General features: G+C 47.3%; 1 protein-coding gene across 1 annotated transcript in view; it reads left to right on the top strand.

Annotated features, from left to right (window-relative positions):
- Positions 1-25,672, top strand: part of LOC121851891 (small subunit processome component 20 homolog) — a 64,725-nt gene that overhangs the window by 24,611 nt on the left and 14,442 nt on the right. Inside the window, 12 exon segments of the mRNA XM_042345978.1 lie at positions 241-527; positions 1,193-1,332; positions 2,946-3,052; positions 3,055-3,101; positions 4,933-5,031; positions 6,622-6,789; positions 8,071-8,237; positions 15,436-15,471; positions 17,690-17,795; positions 19,631-19,747; positions 20,935-21,105; positions 22,963-23,094. Of these exon segments, the coding sequence (XP_042201912.1) occupies positions 241-527; positions 1,193-1,332; positions 2,946-3,052; positions 3,055-3,101; positions 4,933-5,031; positions 6,622-6,789; positions 8,071-8,237; positions 15,436-15,471; positions 17,690-17,795; positions 19,631-19,747; positions 20,935-21,105; positions 22,963-23,094 (1,577 nt within the window).

Raw genomic sequence — 25,672 nt, 5'->3', positions numbered from 1 at the left:
TTTTCAAATAAACCTACCATTAAAATTATAGACTGATCATTTCTTTGTCATTGGGCAAACGTACAAAATCAGCAGGGGATCAAATACTTTTTTCCCTCACTGTATAGAGCAAACAACGACATGTGTACCAACATTGTAAATTCCATTCTTCTTCATAGAAGTAGCGGCGTTTTACACATCAGCTTGCGCGTGTAATATTTTTTGTTGAGCCGAGAGCCAATCCGTGTTGTCATCTCGCAGCGGCCGCTGTGGAGGCAGCGATGGATGGAGAGGACGGAGATGATGCGATGCTGCTCGGTGAGGAGGCTGCATGTGGAGAAGGCGAGGCTGCTGAGCCCATGGAGGAAGGCAGCACCCAGGCCCTGGGCCTAGGTGGTGAGGTGGCTGATGATGCTGCTGCCCCTGCTGCCCCTGCTGTCCCTGCTGTCCCCTCGCACTGCCTGAACGGGCAGCAGCTTCAAGAGCAGGTGCAGCAGACCATCACCGCCAACGTGTTGCCCAAGCTGCTCGCCTGCCTCGCCACCAGAGTGAGTCAAGGTGGCCACCACACTGGATCTGTCCTTGTAGCCGGACGCTGTACAGCACAGGAACGGCAATGATGTATGAGGGCACGTGGCCAATGTCCAATACAGTATTTATGCCACATTTATTGTTGTTGTTGTTTATAGAAATTATTTTTAATATTTTAGTATTTTAAGTGTTAAGTTGTATTTATGCTCATAGTTCAAAATGCATTCTGTTACGTGGTCTTGTCATTGTTCAAAAAAAGATGCCGTGATAATATATTTGTGGAAAGATTACACCAAGAATGTAAGTAATGCATTTGTTAAATTATCCCATTTGAAGGCCAAGTTTGCCTCCATACCAACTGTAGTGTTATATTGGTTACGTATTGTATGGTATACTGATTATCTTCTCGTTTTATGTGATATGGAATATCATGTAGCCGTGTGGTTGATGCTGTATGCTAAAAGACTTATTTTGTATAATTTTCACTTTGTGCTGTGTAAGGTCTGTGCAGTATATCTCATAAACATGCATTTGTACACCAGGCGGGATGTGAACCACGTTCTGCAATAATCCGCGTACCGATTCCCACTGCTGTGGGTCTCTCATTGTGTGAGTGGCGTTGGGCCGTGTTTTATCGAGTGGTGTCTCCCGCTGTGTTTCCCACTGTGTCCCCGCTGTGTAGAGCAAGGCAGAAATGGACCACAAGGCAGTGCGCACGCGAGGGGTGGACGAGGAGCAGGTGGCTCGCATCCCGCTCGCGCTCGCCGTGGTTAAGCTGCTGCAAGCCTTGCCAAGCAAAGTTTTGGAGGCAAACTTGCCCAGGTGGGGGAGCCTAACCTGGCTTACTATGCAATGTATAACATGTGTGTAAATGGTAGCCCGCATTTATAAAATTATAAGGGAGACACTTTTAGAATATTATTTTCCCAATTCCATGGAATTGCAGGGCTGTGGGAGGCTTTTAATGTCATGGGTTTCCTATTTCTCTCAACTATGCAGAATGTATGTTTTCTCTGTATATATAAATACAGGGCTCTGTACAGGATGAAGTTGTGGCACAGTGGTTAGCGCACTGCACTATAAACAGTGATCCTAGTTTCATTCATGGCCACAAGCTAACATCAGGGGAGAGTTATATTTAAATCAGTCTTGGGCTTCCCTTCACAAACTGGCAGTGACCATTGTGGTGAAGTATGGTCAAACAACTCCCTGACCAACATGGTGTGCGGGAGCCCTTCAACAGTGGATTGAGAATGGGTCGTAAATTATCGTGTGTGCTTTATTTTGTATCAAATTATCTATCAACTAGACCGTTTTAAAATTACAGCATCACTTCTCGTAGCATTTTGCCACCAGATATCAGGTGCCAATGACAGCTGTGTCGGTTGGAATTGTATCCAAATTATGAGGATTTAAAGTAAATATTTAATTTCCCTAATAAATATTTAGTGCAACATTTTTTTGCAATATGGTTCACGTAATGACTGCATGTGAGAAGCTTGATGAATCTTTTGATCCTAATTCATATAAATTACAGACATTACTCTTGTGCAAGGCGCTACCAGGTGGAGTTTTTCTCTGTAGTTCTGTTATGCTGGCAGTGCTGTTAGTTAGACACAACTTTTGGATTGTTCATACATTTGATCCTTTGATGAATAGTATCCAATTAGTCTCAGAAAAATACGTGTGCCTAAATAATTGACAAAACGACTCCTGGAGAGATGTTTATTGTTTACCCTATGGCCAGAAAAGCCTCCTTGAATATTGTTAATATGTCCACTGTTCGTTAACAACCCTTTGCAATCTCTTGCGCACTCACCTCTTTTTACGCCCACATATTTGCAGTCGTGCGTGTAGTTACTGCATCTTGCATTTTGGCCACTCTGCTAAGAACGACGGTGGGGGGGGAGGGGGGGGGGACACTCGCACGGAGACCGTGAGGGAAGTTTGGGCACGTTTTGAGGCGGTGTCTTGTTGGTTGCAATGCCATTTCGTGTGAACGCACGAGAATGCGGCATTACAAATGAAATGTTACCGCCTCAAAACGGGGCTGCCCTGTACATTTCTGAAGTAAAGAACAGGTGAAGGGAAAGTGTAATTTTAGAACAAAAAGAGTCACTCTTAATTCATTTGGAAAGCATTCAAATTAATCCCAAAGCGCTGCTGCTGCTGCTGTCTGCCATCTGAGCCATAATATAAATAACGTTTGCCCTTTGCCAATAAAAACGCAGGCTGTTGCTTGTTCTCTACTTCCAGGACTCTTATAGGGCCATTGCTCAAAGGTGCCTTGAAACCCAGGTTGAGGCATGTCTGCATACACTGATTTTGCAGATAAAGGAATTCTTGGCCAGGAGAAACTTGTTTAAGTTTGTACTTGTTGAACCATGAGAATGTGGGTGAGACTGTGTGGTTGTTTTGGTGTGCGGTGGTCACAGCGTGGTGCTCAAGGTTTGCTTCATGCTGAGGAACCGGCTGCAGGAGGTGCGAGATGTGGCTCGTGGGGTCCTCATCAAGATCGCGGATGCCTTGGGCCCTTCCCATCTGCCTATGTTCTGCAGGAGTTGAAGTCCACGCTCACAAGGGGATTCCAGGTTACCTTAATTTCTCCACAACCCATAATGCTCTACTCCACCGCACTACATCCCACAGACTGTAGCCCACCTCTTGCTTGGCTTTCAGTGCACGTTGCACACCGTGCATGTATAGCCCATCCGATACAGCTTTACCGGCCACCTACAGTGTTGGCCAGATTGAAAAGTGGAGAGTGAGGCAGTGACTTATGATAACGTGCTGATTATATTTTTATTACATTTTACAGCCTCACCAGTTTATGAATCAACTCCACTAGTCAGTTGAACTCCATTTCCAGATACTTTTTGTAGCACCGCGCATCCAGATAATTCGCTTTAAGGGGGCCAGATGCAACGCAGGTCATCCATCACACTTACTCCCTGGGCATTTCTGGCCGGTAGAGCAGTAGCAGACATGAAGGCCTTCCATAGCACATCCTTTGTTAAACACAGTACCCTGCGAGCATCATGTTACACATTCTGCATATGAATAAAATTACACCCCGTCGCATCACAGGCTGGATGCTGTACATGACGTGCATCCAAACAGGCTCTAGTTAGGTAAATTTGAACATTTCGGGCCCTATGGGCCCTCATCTCCTAGGTCTACGGAGGGCTTGGGGGGCCTTTGGGCTTCAATTGTAACCTGTAAAGGCTAAGCTAAAGTACTTTTATATGGGTTGGGGGAGAGAAATGGGCTCACCACTCCGCCAGCGGGAGAGACTGTGAGCGGGAGCATGGACTTCTTTTTAGGGGAAAGGGGAAGGCAAGGGAAGAGGAACAAAAGTAAGGGGAGAAAGGGTGACCTTTAACTTAAAAAAATCTCATGGTGAAACATCACAGTTCAAATGTGTAGTCATGTTGGATGATGGGTCATAAATTAAGTTTGTTGTAGTCAATCGATCAATGGTGGTCTTATACTGTATATGTGTCGTAAATATGTGTGTCACATTAAGTCCGGTCTCCAAAACCGGATGTAATGTTTCCCAAATTTTAAATCAACATTTGAACTGACGTTTAAAAAAAAACTTGCTTGAATAATAATGTTTCACAAATGTTACGTGATCAAAAATTTTGGACAGACAGAGTAAAAACAACTCACACTTGCTCCATTAGAGTATTGATGAATACTCAATCAAAACCATGACTGGATAAGAGCAAGTTGGAGTACTTTTAGAAAGCTGAAATTCAAAAGTGCTGGGAGCACGCTTTAAGTGGCTTTTGCTGTAAGTGCACATTAAAATGTATTACTTGTTATTCAGTTTGCATGGTTTGCAAGTGATGTTTTCATGCCATTGTACTTGTATTTGCTTGTGCGTGCACGTGCTTGGAGGAGGAATCCATGTGTACACTGGGAGGTTCTCCATGCCATCTGTAATTTATGACCATTCACTGGGAGTAATTATTATCTGGACCTTTTGTTAATTCAGGCTAAAATGTACATGAAAATGGTTATCAACCTTGTTGGTGTTGTGGCTCCCCAATCAAGACCACTGCCCCCCACCACCACCTACCCCATTCACACAACTAACGTTACTCCGGTCCCAATACAGAGATTACATGTTAATCCCTCGATGCGGTGTGTCCTGTTGCGTATTAGTGTGTCTTTTCACCACAACGTAGCACTGACGTTCCTCTCATTCACGGTCTGCGCCCCTCATAAAAGGTTGGGTTAGTGCACCCCACAGGTTACCAACCACTGATATGTAGTTTATGTATGTATGTTGAACTTCTGTTTAATCAGAATAGGGAGACATGGTGCTGCTGCTTTTGTGCAATAGGCATTAACCACCAGCACTCCTCTCAACAATCTGTGCTGCTCACAAACGGCCTCTGCGTTTCTTTGTTGCAGCTGCACGTAATGTCGTTCACGGCACACTATCTCCTGAAGAGCCTGACGGCCAACATGCAGCCGGGACAGCTGGATCCTTGCGTGAACATCTTCGTTCAGGTAACGTGCGCAGTTCCCTCTACAGCCAACACTTTGTCTCCGGTGACTGAAGTACTGACGAGAAGTGACGTGTAACTCTGTGGCAAGGACTCTGTAAACGTTTGACCCGGTCTAACAAAGTCGTCCGTTTTGTTTTGTTGATCTTGAGACAAGTTTATATTGAAAAGCATCTGGCTGGTTCGGGATGGTGTTTAGGATTGTTTGCGAGTTGAAATCCAAGCCAAGGTCAGCTCGGCCCACAACAGTGGTTGTCTCATGTGGAGGCAATGTGAAATTTCCACCACTCCCTTTTAAGGCCATGATCCAGTCAGGGAAATTTCAGGCAATCGTTGCCGGAAATCGTCACCGCCAATGGTTGCCGCAGCATTTCTAACCTTACTCATCTCATTGCCAAAAACCAAAAGTATGCCGAAAGTGGCACCGAAACCGAATTTCGGTCGGCCTCTAGTGTTGGCCAATTATTGTTCAGCTTACACATGTTTCATCAAGGCTTGCTTTGATTGTTATGAGAGAATTCTGTCACTATTCCATTAACCACCCAAGTTGTCATAGTGGCTGACGGTTAAGGCATTGCCAGGGATAATTGCCAACAACGATTGCCCAAGTGGATCTTGGTCTTTAGGGCCACAAAATGAGATTGAGCAGGAATGAACACACGTTTATAGTTCACTGTAGGAGCAAACAGGTTACTGCTGCATTAATCAGTGATTTTCACAAATCCACTCTGGCTTTTCGTAAGAACCACAACTGTAATAATAGTCTTGCACTTTCAAACACAATAAAACTAACACTTATAGTGCAATTCTAACACTACACGGGTAACTGTTATAGGAACCTTAAATATGTAATTAATGTAACTCTTGTTTCTCCATATTGGCTGATGTTTATTGAGCAACAACTACAATGTTATATTGGGGAGCCAGATAATTGCATCCGTTGCAAGTGCAACAATAACATTTTAACACCTCCATAATCCGAATGAGGTGGATGTTGGCAGGGATTGATGGCGTCATCATTATCACTCGTCATAATCATCATCACCACGTCACTCTGGTCAGTTTCCCGCATTTTTTATTGATCAATAACATCAGTTGGCCTGTATTTGCAGCACTTACAGAAATATGTTATAAATTACACTGAAGCAACAGTCGTGGCCAGGCATGGCTGCTCTGGCTTCTCACATGAAGTGATGTTGAATGGGCGTTTGTTTAGTTTTTTTCACGTGTGTGATCAATTGTTTGTGAGGGTACATTTATCCAGCAACGTGGCGCTCCATTGTAGTGAGCGACCCACAATTGGAAGCTTGCGAGTTTTAAATTATGGTTGGGGATTGCCTCAGCCCATCATCCCTCCTGGATAAATTAAATGACCGCCACTTTGTGGTAAAATCAACAGTGGTTATCCTATTCATAGACACACTCCTGCCAAAGGAATGAGGAATTCTGATTTCTGGCTTAAAGGGTGTAAACAGCAATTGAGCACCGCTTTAGTGCTCATTTGAGCAAGAGATCACTCTGACTTCTTGTTGTACATTGGTGGATGTGTATGCGTGTCTGTCCATGTCCGTACATGGTTACTCCATCCTGACAGGTGTGTAACGACGAGCTGTTTGGCGAAGTTGCTGAGGAGAAGGAGGTGCAGGGCATCGTGCGGAAGAGCATGGAGGCTCGTAGCTGCAAGAGCTACGACACCTATGAGCTACTGGGACAGTTTGTGAGCTGCAGCCATGTTGCCGCCCTTATCCACCCACTTAAGCAGGTGAGCACGACACGCTTGGTTCTGTGCCACACCACCTATTCTGCTCACTCAGGCAATGTAAAACCAATATCTGCATGCTACATTAAACTACTTGTTTCAATAGATGAACTGCCTGGAGGCCTCGACATCCGCGAGGGTTAGGTTCTCGAAAATCGGCGCAAAAGTAGAATTTGCGAATGTAGATACGGTGATTATTTGGTAAAAAGTAGGTTAGGTTCCAGTGTCGACTGGACATACAGGAGAAAATTAAAACGTTTCATAACATTAATTCTGTACTGTACACATAAATAATATCTGTATACTTAATTAAATTGTACAATAATACAATAGATAATAAGACAAATAATAACATAAATAAATGATACTGTCAATTTGGAAGTTTTATTTACCTTGGATGACGATGGTGGTCTGATGCTGATAACTACTTCTGCCACACTTTCCCCAATTGCCTATTTATTTGTCTTCATCCGACTGTTGACTCGTGTACCAGGTAATGGCGGCCAACAGCAGACGACGCACCAATCACCCTGAGCGCAAGTCCGCCCAAAAACTACACTTTGATCTAAACTTGTCACTTTTTTCTGCCTTTTTTGCTCTCACTCTTACTTTCTCCCCTCACTTGACGCTTCAATGCCTTGATCAACAAAAAAAAACGACAAATAAGGCAAATGTAGCACGAAAGGCATCGGCACTTGAAGAGAAAAATCCTCACGTTGCCCACAAACCACTGCCATGCTACGAAAGTACAGTTCCCCTCCCCCATGAATCGAGAATTGTTGAAGGGTAAAAGGTGTGATGGTTAAATTGGTATTCAAATCTAAAATCGCGAATAATTGAATTTCGCGAAAAGAAAAATCCGCAAATGAAGAAGTTTGGGCTGTGCGTATTTGTTTACTTTTAAGGCGGTGTTATAGTGATGAATGTATTGTTGTTTGTGCTTGTGCACCACTGTCCACGCAGTATGACCAAGCAATTTGTTTAAATAGATGGCTAAATGTGTTACCTTTAATTTTTAAGAGGTCCTTACATGAATTAAATAATTTTATGGTTGATTATATTAAAGTAGCCAGGTGGCTTTGTGACAAGATTACTAGATTTCACTCGGAATTGGAAAGTAGTGATATTAAACTCCAGTTAGGGGTTGACTCGGTTTGCAAAATATAACTGGGTCATTCCATCCATTTATTAATTCTACTCATATCCAGAGCATGCACATATCCACGTGGATTAGGTTGGGTTTATGTGGTGTTCAGCAATGTAACCCAACTCTGGTGGCAACAGGTGCTGGAGGGCACGATGAGCCACAAAGTGGCTCACAAGGTGCAGGAGTGCTTGCGCCGCCTGGTTCTGGGTCTGCTCGAGAACTGCCAGCTCACGGGAGACACCTATCTCCTGCTGAGTCACGCCATGATCACGGACAGTCTGCCCATCCTCATCAAGAAAGCCAGGTTTGTGCAGCATCCGCTAAAAAAAACTTGCTTGGCCTTGTTGTTTAACTTCCCTTTCTAGATTTGAAGTTTTTGTGACTGCAAGGATCCATACTCTTGGTTCTTTCGGTAAAGTCACATATAACTTCCCTTTGTTGGCTTGCTTTCCTAACCAAAGCAGTCACTAACTCAGTCAATAAATTAGATTTTACTTACCAACAGATTCACTGTGTTCGTATTCCTGGCAAGAAAGAATCGATTCCATTCAGGATATTTTTTTCATTTCACTAGCTTTAATTACATTCACCCCTCATTACGAGGTAACTCAATGTACGGGATTTCGCTAAAATGTAACTCGCACGTTAAGGAACAAATACAATGTACGTTATATGAAAATCGCATATAAGGGATTTTAATCCCTAAATTATACTTTTTTTACATTTTGGAGAAAAATCGAACAATGTCCCCATTGTCCTTGTGTACATTTTGTGGTGCATAAAATGTTTTCTGCTTTAAGTGTGCTTTATTACCACGTCTTGGGGCTCAAATATTTTCAATAGGAATGCATCTACAATTATCTAATGGAAGTCAATGGAAATTCCTGTTGCTATATCGCTCTCGTTACTGGAGTTTTGGGCATTAATGTTGAACCTCAAGAAGCCTTGAAAGTGCATTTGTAATTGGTTCTGGAGACACTTTGTAGATGTAACTTCTTTATTACAATACACCACTCCAACAGTCCTGATACACTGTTACAGCCTAGGGACACAGCCTACTTCTATCGTGCCTGACACTGGCTACGCTCTCGGGTCCTCCGGCTACAACTACCCTAGGGGAGGCTACCTGACCCGACCCAGCCATGGTGCGGGTCTAGACTCTGGCTTCCTTGGACCTCGCCCTTACAAGGGCGTAGAGCTGGGTGTCCCATATTCCCACCACTGGCCCGCACAGCGTCCCGGCCCTTACAAGGATAAGCGGGGCGAGGGGTCGAGGGTCCTAAGCTGGCTGTTCTTCGTACTTCGTCTGCGACTGGTCCCGATCGGCTGGGGAGGTCCCCTTTTATGCCCCTTTGCCCATCGAGGGGTGGCGTTGCGTGAGATCGTAGATCCCTCGCAGCCCCCCCCCCCCCCCCCCCGTTGGTGGCGCCGAGGGGATTAGCTCTCTGGGGTCCTGAAACCCAAGCAGCCCCTCCCCTCTTGGGCAGACACAGCAGCCCAAGAGGGGAGGGGCTGCTGGCGGTACGGGGTACCCTTGCAGATGGACGCCGTCTACGACTGCCGGTAAGCGTGGCCCATCTACGGCACTACACATTCATCTGGCTCTGAGCCTCGAGCAATATTGAACCATGGGTGAATGGCTTAGCAGTAGAATAAGTGCCTTGCAATCTTAAGGTTGTGAGTTCAAATGCTGGTTGGGGGTCGATTCAGCCCATCAGAACTGAGGTGTCAAATATGAGGACTACTTGGTGGGAAATTCAACAGTGCTTGTCCCCTGAATAGATTCAGTTCCACCACAGCATTGTGGAGTTTCCAGGAGATGAACTACATTCCTGTCAACCCCATATTAGTGCCTACCTTATTACAGATCAATTCAGACCTTATTGGTCACCCTGTGCCTGAAAAATCTCAACGTTCATCCTACAAAGTCCACTCACAAGGTAGAAACGCAAACAAATATACAATGTTTTGTTTTCCCGTATTGAAACGGCTGAACGCCGTATGGACCTGAAAACTAAATTTCCCTGTACAAGAATATGGGTAAACCGTATGGGTTGACAGGTATGGATCTACAACCTGAATGAGCAGGAAATCACTTTGAATTTGAGCATATTGAAGCTGCGCTATTGCATGAATTGGTATGTGTGCAAGTGTGTTTATATATGCAGTGACTATTCATGTCCATATGCTCATCTATGTATATAAGCTTCACATGATACGAGAATGCAGATTATACTAAAATAATACAGTGATCCCTCGTTTATCGCGGTTAATGGGGACCGGAACCCCTCGCGATAGGTGAAAATCCACGAAGTAGGATTGGCCCCCTAGGAATTTCCGTATATGTGTGTGTGGGTACCAGAATGTTTAAAATATGTATATTTATACTTTATACATATATTTTACTTAAATCTATTTAATTATAAAACCTTTATATTATACATTCACTCTCTCTCTCTCATACGATACGTATTATGGTGTTCTACACTCACCAATGACAGTAGTATCTTGAGACTTGACTCCAGTAATGACGACGACGACGATGACAATGATGATGACAATGACGACGATGACAGACCTGTGCAGTTCGATGAATGTGATGATGAATGATGATGATGATGGTGTTATCTCGCGCCGGGAACCAATCACGTGCCTTGTCTGAGTGCCCGTGGGTATGTACAAAGCCTCTGAGAGAGTTTCTCTTTTTGTCTGGCATCCTGGGAAACCGTTTCTCTCGTGCATCACGATGAAACAATGCTGCTTTCCGCAAATCGGCTGCCGATATGGCGGTATTTTTGAATTTTAATTTTTCAATGAATATTTTTGAAAAATCCGCGATGCACTGAGGCCGCGAAACTTGAACCGCGAAGTGGCGAGGGATTACTGTACTAGCGGGAAGTACCCGGCGTTGCCCGGGCAAAAAGACCACATACATCGACTTACACACACATCGACTTACACACACATCGACTTAGACACACACACAGATCGACGCACACACAAAACAAAGGTCCCCCGTATAGCCTGAACAGACTGTAGGGGCAAGTGCTGTTAGCGAGCACCTATGAAGCCAGCACGGCACACGAGGGGGTGGTGTGGCCAACACCACGCCCGGCCGCCTTTGTCTTCCCAGTGGCGATTTTTACACATCGCACTAGGTACTCATTTGAGGCTGAGTCGACCTAGGGGATGCCTAGGACCGGTTCAGATAATCGTCCCTGATGTTGGCCGTGAGCGGGAATTGAACTCGAATCGCTGGGTTTGTAGCGCAGCGCGCTAACCGCTACGCTACCTCTCAGACACACACACACTGACTCACACACACATCGACTTATACACACAAATGGACTCGCACACACACAGATTGACTCGAACACACATACATCGACTCGCACACACATACATCGACTCACACACACATAGACTTACACACGCACATATGGACTTACACACGCATACATCGACTCGCACAGACATCGACTCACACACACACATGGACTCACACACACACGGACTCACACACACCCACACAGATTCACACACACATCGACTCAGACACACACACACATCGACTTGCACACACACAACGACTTACACACGCACAGCGACTTACACACGCACATATGGACTTACACACACACATCGACTCACACAGACATCGACTCACACACATCGACTTACACACTTATCGACTTACACACTTCCACCCACACACACATCGACTCACACACACACACATCGACTTACACACTTCGACCCACACACACATCGACTCACACACACACATCGACTCACACACACACACACATGGACTTAAACACACACAGCGACTCACAGACACATGGACTTACACATCGACTCACTTACATACATTGACTCACACACACATCGACACACACACATACATCTACTCACACACATACATCCACTCACACACACATACATCGACGTACACACACATCGACTCACACCCATCGCCTCAGACACACACACACCGACTTACACACACACACATCGACTTAAACACACAAATGGACTCGCACACACACAGATTGACTCACACACACATACATCGACTCACACACACATACATCGACTCGCACACACATACATCGACTCGCACACACATACATCGACTCGCACACACATACATCGACTCGCACACACATCAACTTATGCACATCGACTTACACACACACACAGCGACTGACACACACAGCGACTGACACACACACACACAGCGACTGACACACACACACACACAGTGACTGACACATACACATCGACTTACACATATTGACTTGTACATTGACTTACACACACACGCAGCGACTTACACACACACATGGACTTACACATACATACATACATACAGGGTAACGTAAGAGCGGGGCACCCACCAAGGCGTCCTGGAGGGAGCAGAACGCGGCCTCCTCCTCTGGCCCCCATCGAAACCTGACTCCTTTGGCTGTTAGAGCGTGCAAGGGTTTGGCAATGGTGGCGAAATGCTCAACGAATCGGCGGTAGTAGGAAGCAAAACCAATGAAGCTGCGGACCTCAGAAACCGACGTGGGCGTTGGCCATGAACTGACACAGTTCGTCTTCGCGGGATCGGTGGAGATCCCTGAAGAATCGACAATGTGGCCCAAGTACCTCACGGATTTCCGAAGAAGGTGGCATTTCGCCGGTTTAAACTTCAACTTAGCCGATCGCATCCGCAAGAACACCCCTCTCAATCGCTGGAGGTGTTCCTCAAAAGTTTTACTGAAAACAATTACATCGTCGAGGTAAATTAAGCAAGTATCCCATTGCAGACCCGACAAAACCAATTCCATGAGGCGCTGAAACGTCGCGGGAGCGGAATGGAGCCCCATGGGCAAGCGGTTGAACTGGAACAGGCCCCCTGGGGTCCGGAATGCGGTCTTAGGTTTAGACTCATCGTCGAGTGGCAACTGCCAGAATCCCGACAGTAAGTCAAGTGGAGAAAAATACCGCGCCCCGGACAATGCGTCCAGGGACTCATCCATCCTAGGGAGCGGATATGCGTCAGCCACAGAGATTTTATTAAGGCGACGGAAATCTACACAAAAACGCAAGGACCCGTCTTGCTTCTTAACCAGCACGATAGGTGCTCCCCACGGACTGGATGAGGGCGAAATGATGTCGGCCGTCAGCATGTCATTGACGGCCGATTGAACGTGTTCCTTCTCGGCAGGACTCAGCCGGAAGGGATTCTGCCGGACTGGTGCCGCGTCACCTGTTTCAATGTGGTGGCGTAACAGGTCCGTGCACCCAATATCATATTTGTGCTTGCTGAACACATCGGAGAATTCGATCAGCAGAGCGCGCAGCGCACCCAATTGCACCCTTGACAAATCAGTGGAGTCCGCACACAGCGAATCGACCCATCCAAGGTCATCACCCGATAGAATTTTCTGCGCCGGGACGGGATCAACATGTGCAATAAGGCGCTCTTCCGCAGGGACCCGTGCCGCATGAGCAAGCACGGTGCCCTGCGGAATAACGGCCGGCCGCGAACCAGCGTTTAAAACCATAACGAACGGGTCCTCGTCAGCCCGAACCAACGTTTGAGCCACCGCCAAATCCAGACCGCCGACAGCTCTATTCGATGGACCCAAAAGCACGCCTTGTCCCGCAGCCTCTCCACCCAATGGCTTCCGCAACCGGAGGGGTATCAACATCTGCGAACCCGGGGGCACGTGCACCGTCTGTGTCGCTAGCGCTTGGATCGTCGCACACGCCGTCCGTATTTCAGTAGGATTAGATAAAAATGAAATACGGCGACCCGATGGCAGCTCAATACAACGTTGATCCACGAGAATTTTAATGGGCATCTTAGCCAAAAAATCTGTGCCCAACAGACAAGGAACCGCTAGGGAAGAGGAGACGAAAACAGGTCCCGCCAATTTAATATCCCCTATGCAAATGGTCGCCCGAATCTGACCGATAATACCCAATGAGCCCCCATTTGCAGCGTAAAATGGCACGTCCACCGGAAGCAGAGGTCGACATTGGACGGGGAGAATGTTATAAATGAGGTCGGAAATTATAGTCGCCGACGCTCCCGTGTCCACCAACACCCTGACCTCGACCCCGTCTATGAATCCCGTAACGACCGAGGAACCCGCCGACGCAGCCACTATTCTGTGGCCCAACTCGGACCATTTAACGTCCCCCGGCCCCGTACGAACCCCCCTCTCCGAACCGAATCCCCGACCCCCAATCGCACATCCTCCGCCGCAAAGCGACGGCCCATGTGTGTCGTGTATGTAGGCCGAGCATGTGAAGTGCCGCGACTTGCCGGGGGTAGTTGGGACGACTTGGGGCCTTGGTCGTCGTCCAGCCGAGGTCCCGTGGCACGCTGACGTGGAGCGCGGCACCCGGACGCCACGTGGCCCCGAAGGCCGCAGTTGTAGCACGTGATGAGGGACGTCGGAGGTCTCGGTTGCTCCAGCTTGCGGGCCGATCGCAGAGGCGAACGACCCCCGACCTCCAATCCCCGGTCGTGCTGCAGCGAACGCCTCCTCCCGTGGGTGAACGACCTGGGGCTCGGTGACCACCGTGGCCGGAGCTGAGACCGCGGCAGCAGTGCAGACGACCACCTGTTTCCGCTTCAGGACCTCGTGCGCCTGGATACTCGTTGCAACACGCAACGAACATATGTCGACTTCGTCGGCTGTGTTGATGGGGACCCCCAGGTCGTGCGCCAACTTCAGCAGTTGTTCCAAAACCATAGCGTCCTGCCCCTCCTCGTCCATACGAGGGAACGCGGCGTCCGCGAGGGCCAACAACGCCGTGCGGTAGGCGAGCGCGGTCTCCGTGTCCGCCTTCCGTCGTTCGTAAAATTGGTGGCGGCAGGCCGAAGGTGGGCCGTACACCTTGGCCATGAGGCCCAGCGCAGCCTTGAGCGTGGAGCGGGCCGATCTCGGTGCGGACCTGAAGGCCGCGAGCGCGTCGTCGTCCAACATGGCAGGCAGTGCCCGCAGCGCCGTAGCGTCGGACCAGGCCGACATCTCTTGATGGGCGAGAAATCTTCGCTGGAATGCGCCCCAGTCACCCCCTTCCGCTTTGAAGGCTGTCAACGCGGGAAGACGCTGCTGGAAAATAATGTCGTCCTCCGCCTCGTGACTCTCCCGCGCCGCACCGTCGACATGCAAAATGGCGGCCCCTGTGGCGGGTGGCTGATGGCGGCCCGTAGCGCCGCTGATGACGTGAGCGGCAGAGATTGGAGGACCCCCGCCACGTGTTGCTCGCGATTCCCGCCAACAGATGGTCGATCGGCAGAAATGGCGGGAATTTCAAAGTTATTTTGGCGGGAATCTGCAACGCGACCCCTTTCAATGTCCGTCGGCGTTCTTGCTCCTCCAGCCGTGGTGATCTCCGCTAGGATGGACGCCGCGGCGAGTAGCAGCTCTGCCAGGCGGGAGTGCGCGTCGCGGAGTCCGGCATCAGCCCCCAGCGGCTCGTTGGGCGCCCATGAGGGGTCCTGTGGCGCCGGCATGTCCTCCTCTTCTCCCCCGATGCCTGCTGGCCCGAGTCGTCGTGGTTTTCCTCCCGGTCACGCTCGTGAGTCCGATGAGTCTTCCTGGTATCCATGGCAGGAAGACTGTTTCACTCCTGACGCCAGTTGTAGTATTGTAAATTACGGCGGGAGACCACTTGACGGGTAGCACACTTTATTAACTCTTTCCTTGGCACAATGACACGTGTGGACAACTACAGCTCTTCCTTAGCCACAATAACACGTGTGGACACTACAGCTCACGCTACACGTTCCACCCGGCTACACACACGGGCTCTCCAGCCCCGTAGCTTCCAGGGGAACCTACAGACCCACCCCAGCTTGGGTATGGGTCACGACCACTGGGTCCCGTGGCCCGGCCCTCACACGGACGTCCGGCCCCGGGTCCCAAGGTCCCGCCTCTGAGCCACACAGGGTCCCGGCCCTTACAAGGACAGCGGGACTAGGGGTCTCAGGGCCCTACCTCTTCCTCCTCCGTCTTCCGTCTTCACTGGTCACGAACTCCTCGAGCGCCCGCGCGCACCGCCTTATATAGCCCTCCGCTCCTGAGGAGACGGAGCCTATGCGGACCGCGATGTGAGCACCCACCCTAGTCGACCAATCACGACGCGCTGCCATACGATTCGTTTTCCCAGGGCGTGTTACCACCACACAACCAATCACCCCGCGCTGCCACACGATCACTCCCTGTCAGCGCGCGTCACCAACACACAGCCAATCACCACCACATAACCCATGACTCCGCGCTGCCCTATGATCCCTCACCGTCAGCGCGCGTCACCGACACACAGCCAATCACCACGCGCTGCCACACGATCCCTACTGCCAGCGCGTATCACCACTACACATACATCGACGTACACACACATTATTACTTTTATATTTACTACGTTTTTAAATAGTTTTCTAAGTGATTTTAGCGAAAGAACCAAGGAAGAGGGGAAATGCACGCGTGTATAATAAGTAAGTAATTAAGAGCGGTGACAATGGTGTTCCGCCATTTATGTGCAAACATTTGCCTCGAGCAAAAGCAGTAAATAAATGAAAGTTAACGAATAATAAATAAACTTATCCTACCTGTAACTATGAGCAGATGCGCACCAATTAAGCCTAATTGACATAATGTTACTGCTCCAACCCCTGTACTGAGGGGGCAAGTGTAAATATGTTAGAATGAAGACGTAATTGCATTTAGTATATTTATTTGTTTTCCCCTGTGCAGCAAGTGACATTACGTGGCTGCTTATGCCTCAAGAGTACAGAAAAGGCTATTATTCCCTTAAACTTGTTTTTTTGTGAGCAGGACAGTGACATTTAGAATTGTACCTATTTTCAAAGAGAAAACTTGTACATAAGTGTCATTCCCTCACATAAAGACGTGGTCGCAAAAGCAAAGTTTGTGGGGAATAGTAGCCAATTTCAAAATAGAACATAGTACTCAGGGTTAAAAATCGTGTTACTTAGATGAACTAATCCCTTGTCATAAAATATTTCATAACAGGAATAGTAATGAGTAAACAGTCATGGTAATGTTTGAAGGGAGTTGTAAATCTGTGTATTACCTTGCGCAGTGTCCACACGAATAAGAATTCCCCCCTGCCCCCCACCTAACGCGTGTGCCTTGGTAGGGGCGCGCATGCGCAGATGCGTGCTTTGGCGCACGCCCGGAGGTGCAACGTAATAAATAAATAATAATGAACAGCACTAAATCGCTAATTAAAGTACTTTAAAGGTGACAGACACGAAATCGGAATAGCGCTGGCTCACCACGGGCTTATGCTGTGTTACCTGGGTACTTTTTTAAAACATAAACCCCACTGTTCGCAAACCAAATCCCTCGCAAGTGTCGGCCACACACAGACAGACAAAAAATGCCTGTCATAGATTAGAAGATTATCTACCAGACATTGCAACGTCACAATATACGTGCCGCTGACTTTCTGGCACAGATACAACATTCATACAGCTGTGCAGTCAGTAGTAGTGGCTCCCTGTAGAAAACAATATCAATAAACGCCAGCTTATTGTTAGCTTAGGCAATGTACGTGATACGTTAATCTTCGTACGGTTACAGCGCTTATAAGCCTTCATGTGCCAAAGGACCCAGGTGAAGTTCGTGTTAATGACGTGGCGTGTTTGTGTGTGCGCGTGCGATTGCTGTATGCGGAGTGCAGTAAGGACCGCGTAGCAGCGCTCTCGGCCCCGAACGCGCGGCCCCCCAGCTGCCTGCTGCTGCCTCCGACCCCAACGCGCGGCGGGGAAAAGGCGGCGGTCAACGCACGCACCAACGTGCACATCCTAGTGGAGTTTGGCCTGCAGGTCTGTCCGCACGCTCCGCGTCTCACTGCGCGCCGGTGCCACCGTGCGGTTGTCAGACCTGCGCCCGCCCGTGAGCGCGTGTACCGGTGGAGGTCTGGCAGCTGCGCAATAGAGCAGGCATGCCGATATGACATTCTCATGTTGCAACTGAATTCTCCACTATCCGAGTAATTACGTATGGCCAGAACATGTTTGGCTTTCAGACAAAATAAACTGTGTTTTTTCAATGAAGACCAATTTTATTTTGCATCCTATACTATAAATAGGCCTCTATTCAACTCATCCTGCGATTTCTTTGAACAACTTGCAATAATGAAACCGAACTGGAGCAAACTTCACAAAGGTGTCTCGCATTCCCTCAACCTTGTGTTCAGTCCGACTGCATTGGTGACGCGGCCCAGTGGGTTGCGCATTCGCCACTTTTTGCAGAGGCTCACGGTTCACAGCCAGCGGCTGTCCTGGTTCACACCGAAGGTGTAAGAACTCTCGTACAACGCGCCTTTGCTTCACAGTGGACATGAAAGATCCCGTGACGTCATTCACAAGAGTGGGCCGTTGTGTGCTGGCATCAGGGTCCCGATTTGAATTTTTCCCGCAAATGACTCAAATGGGATTACACACAGCAGCAATCATCGCCCCCCTACTGGCAGAATAATACCCCAGGTCACTCTTGTAAATGAGTCTATCCTGGTGTCTTGAATTCTCAGCTGGTTAAACAAAATAAACCTGAACTTGAACCATAATAAGTACCAGCAAAAGTCATTAAATAAATAGGAAGCTACAGGTCTACCTCGATTTACGAACATTCGGTTTACGAAGTTTCGCGTGAACGCAATTAACAAATTATGGACACATTTAGATTGATGAAATTAATTTCCGCATTCTCGAAATTTTGCTACGGCCACGAAATCAAGCAAAGAAGCCACCTGGGGGGTTGTGTCGTTTATGCCTCCACATCACCTCTGCAGTGATTACAATCTGCAGTATTTTTGGTGCATTCTCTAAAAGGTTAATTCTATTTGTTTTAAATAAATTATAATTCAGTGTTCTTGGTTCTTTCGGTAAAGTCACGTAGAAGGAAAATAATAAAAATAAAACATAATAAAATAATTCTCACGACGTTTCGGCCACAACGCAAGCAGCCGTCTTCAGGTGGAGAACAGGTCTGTCAAGTAGACAATCCGAATGGCACGCCCCAGGCTTGGAGCGACTATTTATGCTTAGAGTCGCGGCATCTCTTCAGAAAGGTGAGAGACTCGATTAGCTGAGCCTTCTTATCCCGGAGCTTGTTGAAGCATCTTAAAGTTTTGTGGAAACCCACCCCGTAGTGGAGGTTAAATTTCGATTTAAAGCTTTCGTGACTGCAGGGATTCATCTTCTTGGTTCTTTCGGTAAAGTCACGTAGATGGAAATAATAAAATAATAAAAATAAAACATAATAAAATAATTCTCACGACGTTTCGGCCACAACGCAAGCAGCCGTCTTCACGTTTCTGAAGAGATGCCGCGACTCTAAGCATAAATAGTCGCTCCAAGCCTGGGGCGTGCCATTCAGACTGTCTACTTGACAGACCTGTTCTCCACCTGAAGACGGCTGATTGCGTTGTGGCCGAAACGTCGTGAGAATTATTTTATTATGTTTTATTTTTATTATTTTCCTTCTACGTGACTTTACAGAAAGAACCAAGAAGATGAATCCCTGCAGGCACGAAAGCTTTAAATCGAATTATAATTCAGTGGTTTTATTATTCATGCTGTGAGCTCATTTCTCGATATTTCCATCGTTGCCTTAAGTACGTGCTTTACTGAAGTAATCTGTTTTTGTTAATTTTCAGGTTTTGCATCTGACACTGAAGAGGTCGAAGGTGAAAATGACTGAGAAGAAAGTCTTGGAAATGGTGGACCCGTTTGTTTTGCTGCTGTGCGACTGTTTGGACTCCAAACACGTCAAGGTGCCCGTGCCCTCCCACACAGCAGAGCTGCCACTTGCAGCACTCGCGGACTCGCTCCTGTCGTTCGCTCACCGGCGGCTAGTCGCCTCCCTATCACTCTTCTATCGCTACGACCAAAATTACTGCAGCTATTAACTTCTCTCATTGATTCCATCAGCAATGTCAAGGAATTCAGCCTAAAAGACTGTTTTATCTCAACTATACCTTGTTCAGCCACCACGCTACATATCCCAACAACTCGCTTACCCATTATTCTTAGTTGTTTCTTTTTTCACACTATTGTTATGTAGGCCAGGCTTAGTCACAAACCGTACCTCTCCATAGCAAAGGCTCAGCCTCTTAAGCCTCACCTTACCATATTAATAAAAAAGTGTGCCGTACTTGGCCCTTCCCCCCTGTCCAACCATTATATATACGGAGTGGTAGCTCTTGTAATCTCTCATTTACTTGATACAGCTGTCATGGCTGTGACGGTTCCTACTGAAGACGGAAGCTTGTGTTGCCTCCGAAACGTCGTGATTTTTATTTTATTTTACTTTTATTAATTTTAATGTTTTACCTACGTGACTTTACCGAAAAAAACCTAAGAATACGAATCCTTGCAGTCACGAAAGCTTCAAATCTAGAATCGCTTACCCAGTCACAACACACCCACTCACCATGCACTTATGCACTCACCCACTCACCCTATTTGCAGGTCACAACGCTAATTGTTTAGCTTCTTTCCTTGCACTGCTCTACTTTGAAATCTCCCATTATATATTTGTTACTGGCGACTAGATATGTTGGGGCCTTTGCCCAGAAACTGTTTAAAAATTAAAAAAAATTGATTGTATCTTGTAATGTTTGCTGCCCACCCCAAGTGCTCCATTTATGTCTCTACTCGGGGTATAACACTGAGTAAAATAAATAATTCATATCTACTTATGATGATACATGCTTCAAATGATCTGTGAATGCTTATGATTTCCATATGCTGTATGCAGTCACTAGAGATGCTGTAATGCACGGTAATTCATTGTTGAATCGAATCGTGACCACAAATTACTGCCCTTCACTGTTCCACCTGACAATCCTTTTTGCCCCCTTCATCCGTTCCCTTGACCCATCCCTCAAAACTTCCCTTTTTGGTCTTTTTTTTCTCCACCACATGCCACACCGCCCGCGCCCCGTGTCTCCTCTGGCAGGTGGTAGCGAGCGCCCTGCGGTGTCTGGCCTGGTCGCTGCGCTGCCCCCTCCCTTCCCTGGGGAGGCTCGCCGACCGCCTCACCAAGCAGCTTTTCCTCCTGCTCAAAAACTACGCGTGCGCCGGCGCTGCCAAGGGGGACAACTTCGAGATGATCCTTTCCTGCTTCAAGGTCAGGCGCTGCGCTGCACCTCGCTGCTGTGCGTTGAGTGAACAAACGAGCCTGTGATCCTCTGCATTAAAGTAAAAGGTGTAGCCCTGCAATTGCTGGCTGATGTCACCACTGCAGACGGAAAGGCCTCTTCTAAAAGGGGATTCATACTCTTTGATTCTTTCGATAACGTCACGTAGGTATAAATAAAATAAATCATGATGTTTCGGGCGCAACACAAGCGTCCATCATCTGATCATCTGATGGACGCTTCCATCATCTGATGATGGACGCTTGTGTTGCACCCGAAACGTCGTGATTTATTTTATACCTATGTGACTTTACCGAAAGAACCAAAGAGTATGGATTCCTGCAGTCACGAAAGCTTCAAATCAAGATAGAAGGGGATTCTATCGAGAGCTTCTTGAGTGTATTTTAGCCAACGTTTTCGTGCTGGCCAGATGTCTCAGAAGAGGTTGTATTAGTTACCACAGTTGACCCCAGCACACATGACCTTCCAATCGGCTAACTGAGATTTACCCATTTATCGAATCACAGTATATGTGTGGAGAATTAAGACCACGTGTCTATTGCTTCAGCTGCTGCGCCGAGTGATTCATATTTAATGGCTCTTTGTTACGACAATGTCCAGACCGTTCACTTCACTGTGCGAATTGGTGAGGTGCTGCGATGCACGAGGTGGACAACACTTCACGTATACCAAGTGGGGTTATTATTACTTCCCTAGCATACGATTTGTTCCAGTGAGGACAGATAAATGTTCTGACTAAATATTTTTTTCTCTCCCAGAGGACGTATGTATATTGAACTTTTTTCACACCGTAGAATGTACACATCCTACATAAATGGTGTGAAATGACAAAAACTCGGTGTCAACTTTTTGTATGTGGCAGAAAAATCTGGAGGCCCGTGTCACAGAGTGGCTGAGAGTGCTTGGATAGTGAACAGCTTCTTTAATAGTGACGTTTCAGAAATTTTTACAGCCGCCTTGGTAAATGTGTCTTTCTTGGCAAAAGTGTTCGTCAGTAAATTATTTAGCCTTTCCATTATCCTCATTGGTGTCGTTATCTAAGTCCAGGTGATTTGGAGCCTATGAGCGTGTGTCTCCTTAAATATTTAATCGTGCCTAAAGGACCTGGACACTGCCATTCCTGCTGATTCAGTTTTTTTTGGAAAGATGTCTTTGATTCGCTCAAAACCACTTCTAAAGTATGCACTTATTTGTATATATGCTTTTATTACTTTAAATTTACCAATAATATATCATCTACTCTTTGGGTCTTTCGTTAAGGCCATGTGGCTTTACCAAAAGACCCAAAGAATATGAATTTCTGCAGTCACGAAAGTTTGAATATATAATCTGTTTACCAATGGCTATAAACGCTCATGTGGGCAGTGGACTGAGCACAGTACTGAACTACATACTAAGTATAGATGGGCAATGGATTACTGAGCATCCTGTTTCGGTACTTACCATGTTACGATCCACCATCCCATCTTTTTGCTTCGATTTAAGTACTTTCGATTTACGTTCTGGTTTTCAGGAACACATCCTGGGCGTAAACCAGGGTATGGCCTGTACATGAAAATAAAACTAAATTATAAAGCCAGGCACTTTTCTGTTTTATAATTATCATGGACTTATGCAAAGGTGAAGTGCTTTTATTACCAAGTCTATAACACAGGTTAGTTTGGGTTGTATTTGTTTTCCTTTTAGCATTACCATAGAGGGCAATCAATGATGCTAGACAACCTTTATAGAGCAATGTACACGTTTAGACGTGCTAGCATTTAGATCCTTTTGAATCAGACGAAAAGTAACATTGGATGGGGCCATTGTGGTTTTGTGTGCCTCAGGTGATGACGGTGCTTGTGCGCCACATGGAGAAGAGCCAGCTCACAGAGAAGCAGCTTCAGGTGCTGCTGGGGTATGCGGAAGAGGACATCCATGACTCATCTCGCCAGGCCACAGCCTTCGGACTCCTCAAGGTAATCCATTACAGAAGTGTTTTTTGGGTTAGATTGCGTAAATATAAATGCGTCGTCAAACCCACCACCACCCGACACAGTCAATTAGTAAGGTTTGTCACGTAAAACAAAATGTGCCCATTCGTTACTAGTTCAGCACACTGGTTGTGTGTTGGAGAGTAAACCCACAACATTTACAATTCGAGTATCATGACATTTGCCAGTAATTAAAACTAGCATCATCAGGCGACAGCCAGAGCTGTGGAGGAATAAATAGGAGGGGGTAAATGTGATGTCGTTACTTGTGAGTCAATCAGGTGTGAAGACCAGAGGGGGAGGGTTAATGTTTTCATACAAATTACAATGGATGACCATTAGCGGTTGGGTTATTTATAAGGTAATCAAAATACATAATGTGCATGCACAATGTGCTTGTGCAATGCACATCAATTATGCATGCACATTATGTATGCACACCATGCCTACATATCATGTCGCTTTGTTGGGTGCAAGAAATCGCAATACCTGTTTTTGGCTGCTCACAGTTAATCACCATCGACATATGGACAGGTTTTGTGAGTTGAGATTATTTAGAAATTCAATGTGTATCTTTACCGTGTAGCTAGACCACCAATGTGTTATCCACATATCTAAACCAAACAGAGGGTTTTAGTGTGCTTGAAGCTATTGCTTTTGTTTTAAAGTCTTCCATGTACAAATTTGCAATAACAGGAGACAAACGAGAGCCCATTGCTGCTCCTTTTGTTTATCGACGTCACTTTTCCACAAGAAATCGGTGTTCTTTAGTCTGCTCAGCTCGTCGTGGGATATATTTGGCTAAACCTGTTTAGCCAAGAGTATCGAGTTATTTAATTGACTGGAACCCTTGTATGTTCCAACGTTTTCCTCAAGGTAAACCGGCATGCTCAAAGCAAGTCGCCTTTCCTAGGATAGAGCATTGGGTAAAATTACTTCCTGCACAATTAAATGGGAAATTGAAGGAAAAAATAATTTGAGATGTTGAGAACTATCTCACAATATACCAATACTTGTAACATTTATATCCAGCTGCGTGGCATTGTAGTTGTTAAGAGCATGTGAATTGCAATGAGAATGGTCGTGCATTCAACTCAAAAAGGCCATTCAACGGCCCCATGGTAACTCAAGCCACCCTTGATCGATCTAAATTTTCAGGGTCATCTTCCCTAAAAAGTCAATCCCAAGCAATCAAGGAATAGCAATGGACCTTGATACAAGAACTGGTCCCGTCATTTTGATATCTCCAATGCACACCTCCGCTGTTATTTTCCCAATGATGCCCAATGAGCCGCCGTTTGCGGCAAAGCACGGAGCCCCGACGGGACATAGGGTACGACTTTTAGGGGGCAAGATGTTAAAAATAAACTCGGAAATGATAGTCGTTGACACACCAGTATCGACAAGCATTCTGATTTCAACCCCCTCTATCAATCCGATAACAGTGGATGAACCTGCGGTCGCGGCAGCCACTCTATGGGCCAACTCCGACCACTGACCCGGTCGGAGCGACCAGTCAGCCTGAGAAAATTGCGAACCCTCACGCACCGACGCACGACGGGAATGAAAACCGACCGAACGCGATGAGTGAGGTGGATTCAGGGCCGAGTGTGTGATGTGTCGCGATTCGCCTTCGGGTATAGTGGAGTGGAGGACGGTCGGGCGGACGACGGCGGCGGTCCGTGGAGGCGTCGTTGTGGAACGCGACAGCCCAACGAGACATGCCCCGGCAGGCTGCACTTTTAGCACATGACAAGCCCGTTCCCAGGACGAGGAGAGGTCTTTCACCCTTGAAGTTGTTCATACCATCGCACCATGCCATCCCCTCGCCAGCCTCCGCCTTGAGTCGATGCGCAGGCTTGGACGGGCTCCACCTCTTTGGATGTATCGCGCGCATCACGGGGCGCGGTACACACCGCCAACTCTTTATGTCGTTGCAAGAGCAGGTGTGCCTCGATGCATCTTGCAACCTTGAGAGAAGACAACTCGTCTTCGTTGACAGCCGGCAGGACGATGTGGAGGTCCTTTGCCAACATCAACAATCTCTCGAGGACCAGCGAGTCGACTCCATCGTGGTCCATTTTCAGGAAGGCCTCCTCCTCCCCGCGGAGCGAACTTGTGCCGCACATTTGATGGCAGTTCGTAGATTGACGTCATTTGAGCAAATGCTTGATGTCGCGTGGCCCTCTCCGACGGCGGGCAGCGCTTTCAGCGCCTCTGCCTCCATCCACCCCGCTTCGTGAATCTGCGCTTGAAGGCAACCCAAGTCGCCTTTAGCGACGGAAAATTATTTAACAAAGGACAGTCTTCACCTGAGAGATGTGATGTCAACAGGCGAACTCAACGCAGTCACAGATTTGGTGGGCTCTTAACTCCACTCCGCAAGCAAAATGGCGGCCGCTTGCGCAGGCTGCGCCACATAGGTTTCCCATTGGCGGGAAAGAGCAACGGGATGCTCGATCCCGCACGGCTCCGGTGCTCTCTCTTCCACTACTGGCTCTTCGCGGTCAAGCTCCGCGACGATCGACGCCGCAGCTTCGAGGAGTTCAGCGAGGCGGGAGCG

This window comes from Callorhinchus milii, unplaced genomic scaffold (genome assembly GCF_018977255.1).
Source record: "Callorhinchus milii isolate IMCB2004 unplaced genomic scaffold, IMCB_Cmil_1.0 Scaffold191, whole genome shotgun sequence".
Taxonomy (NCBI): domain Eukaryota; kingdom Metazoa; phylum Chordata; class Chondrichthyes; order Chimaeriformes; family Callorhinchidae; genus Callorhinchus; species Callorhinchus milii.
The sequence above is the reverse complement of the archived record's forward strand: the minus strand, read 5'-3'. Positions and strand labels throughout refer to the sequence as shown.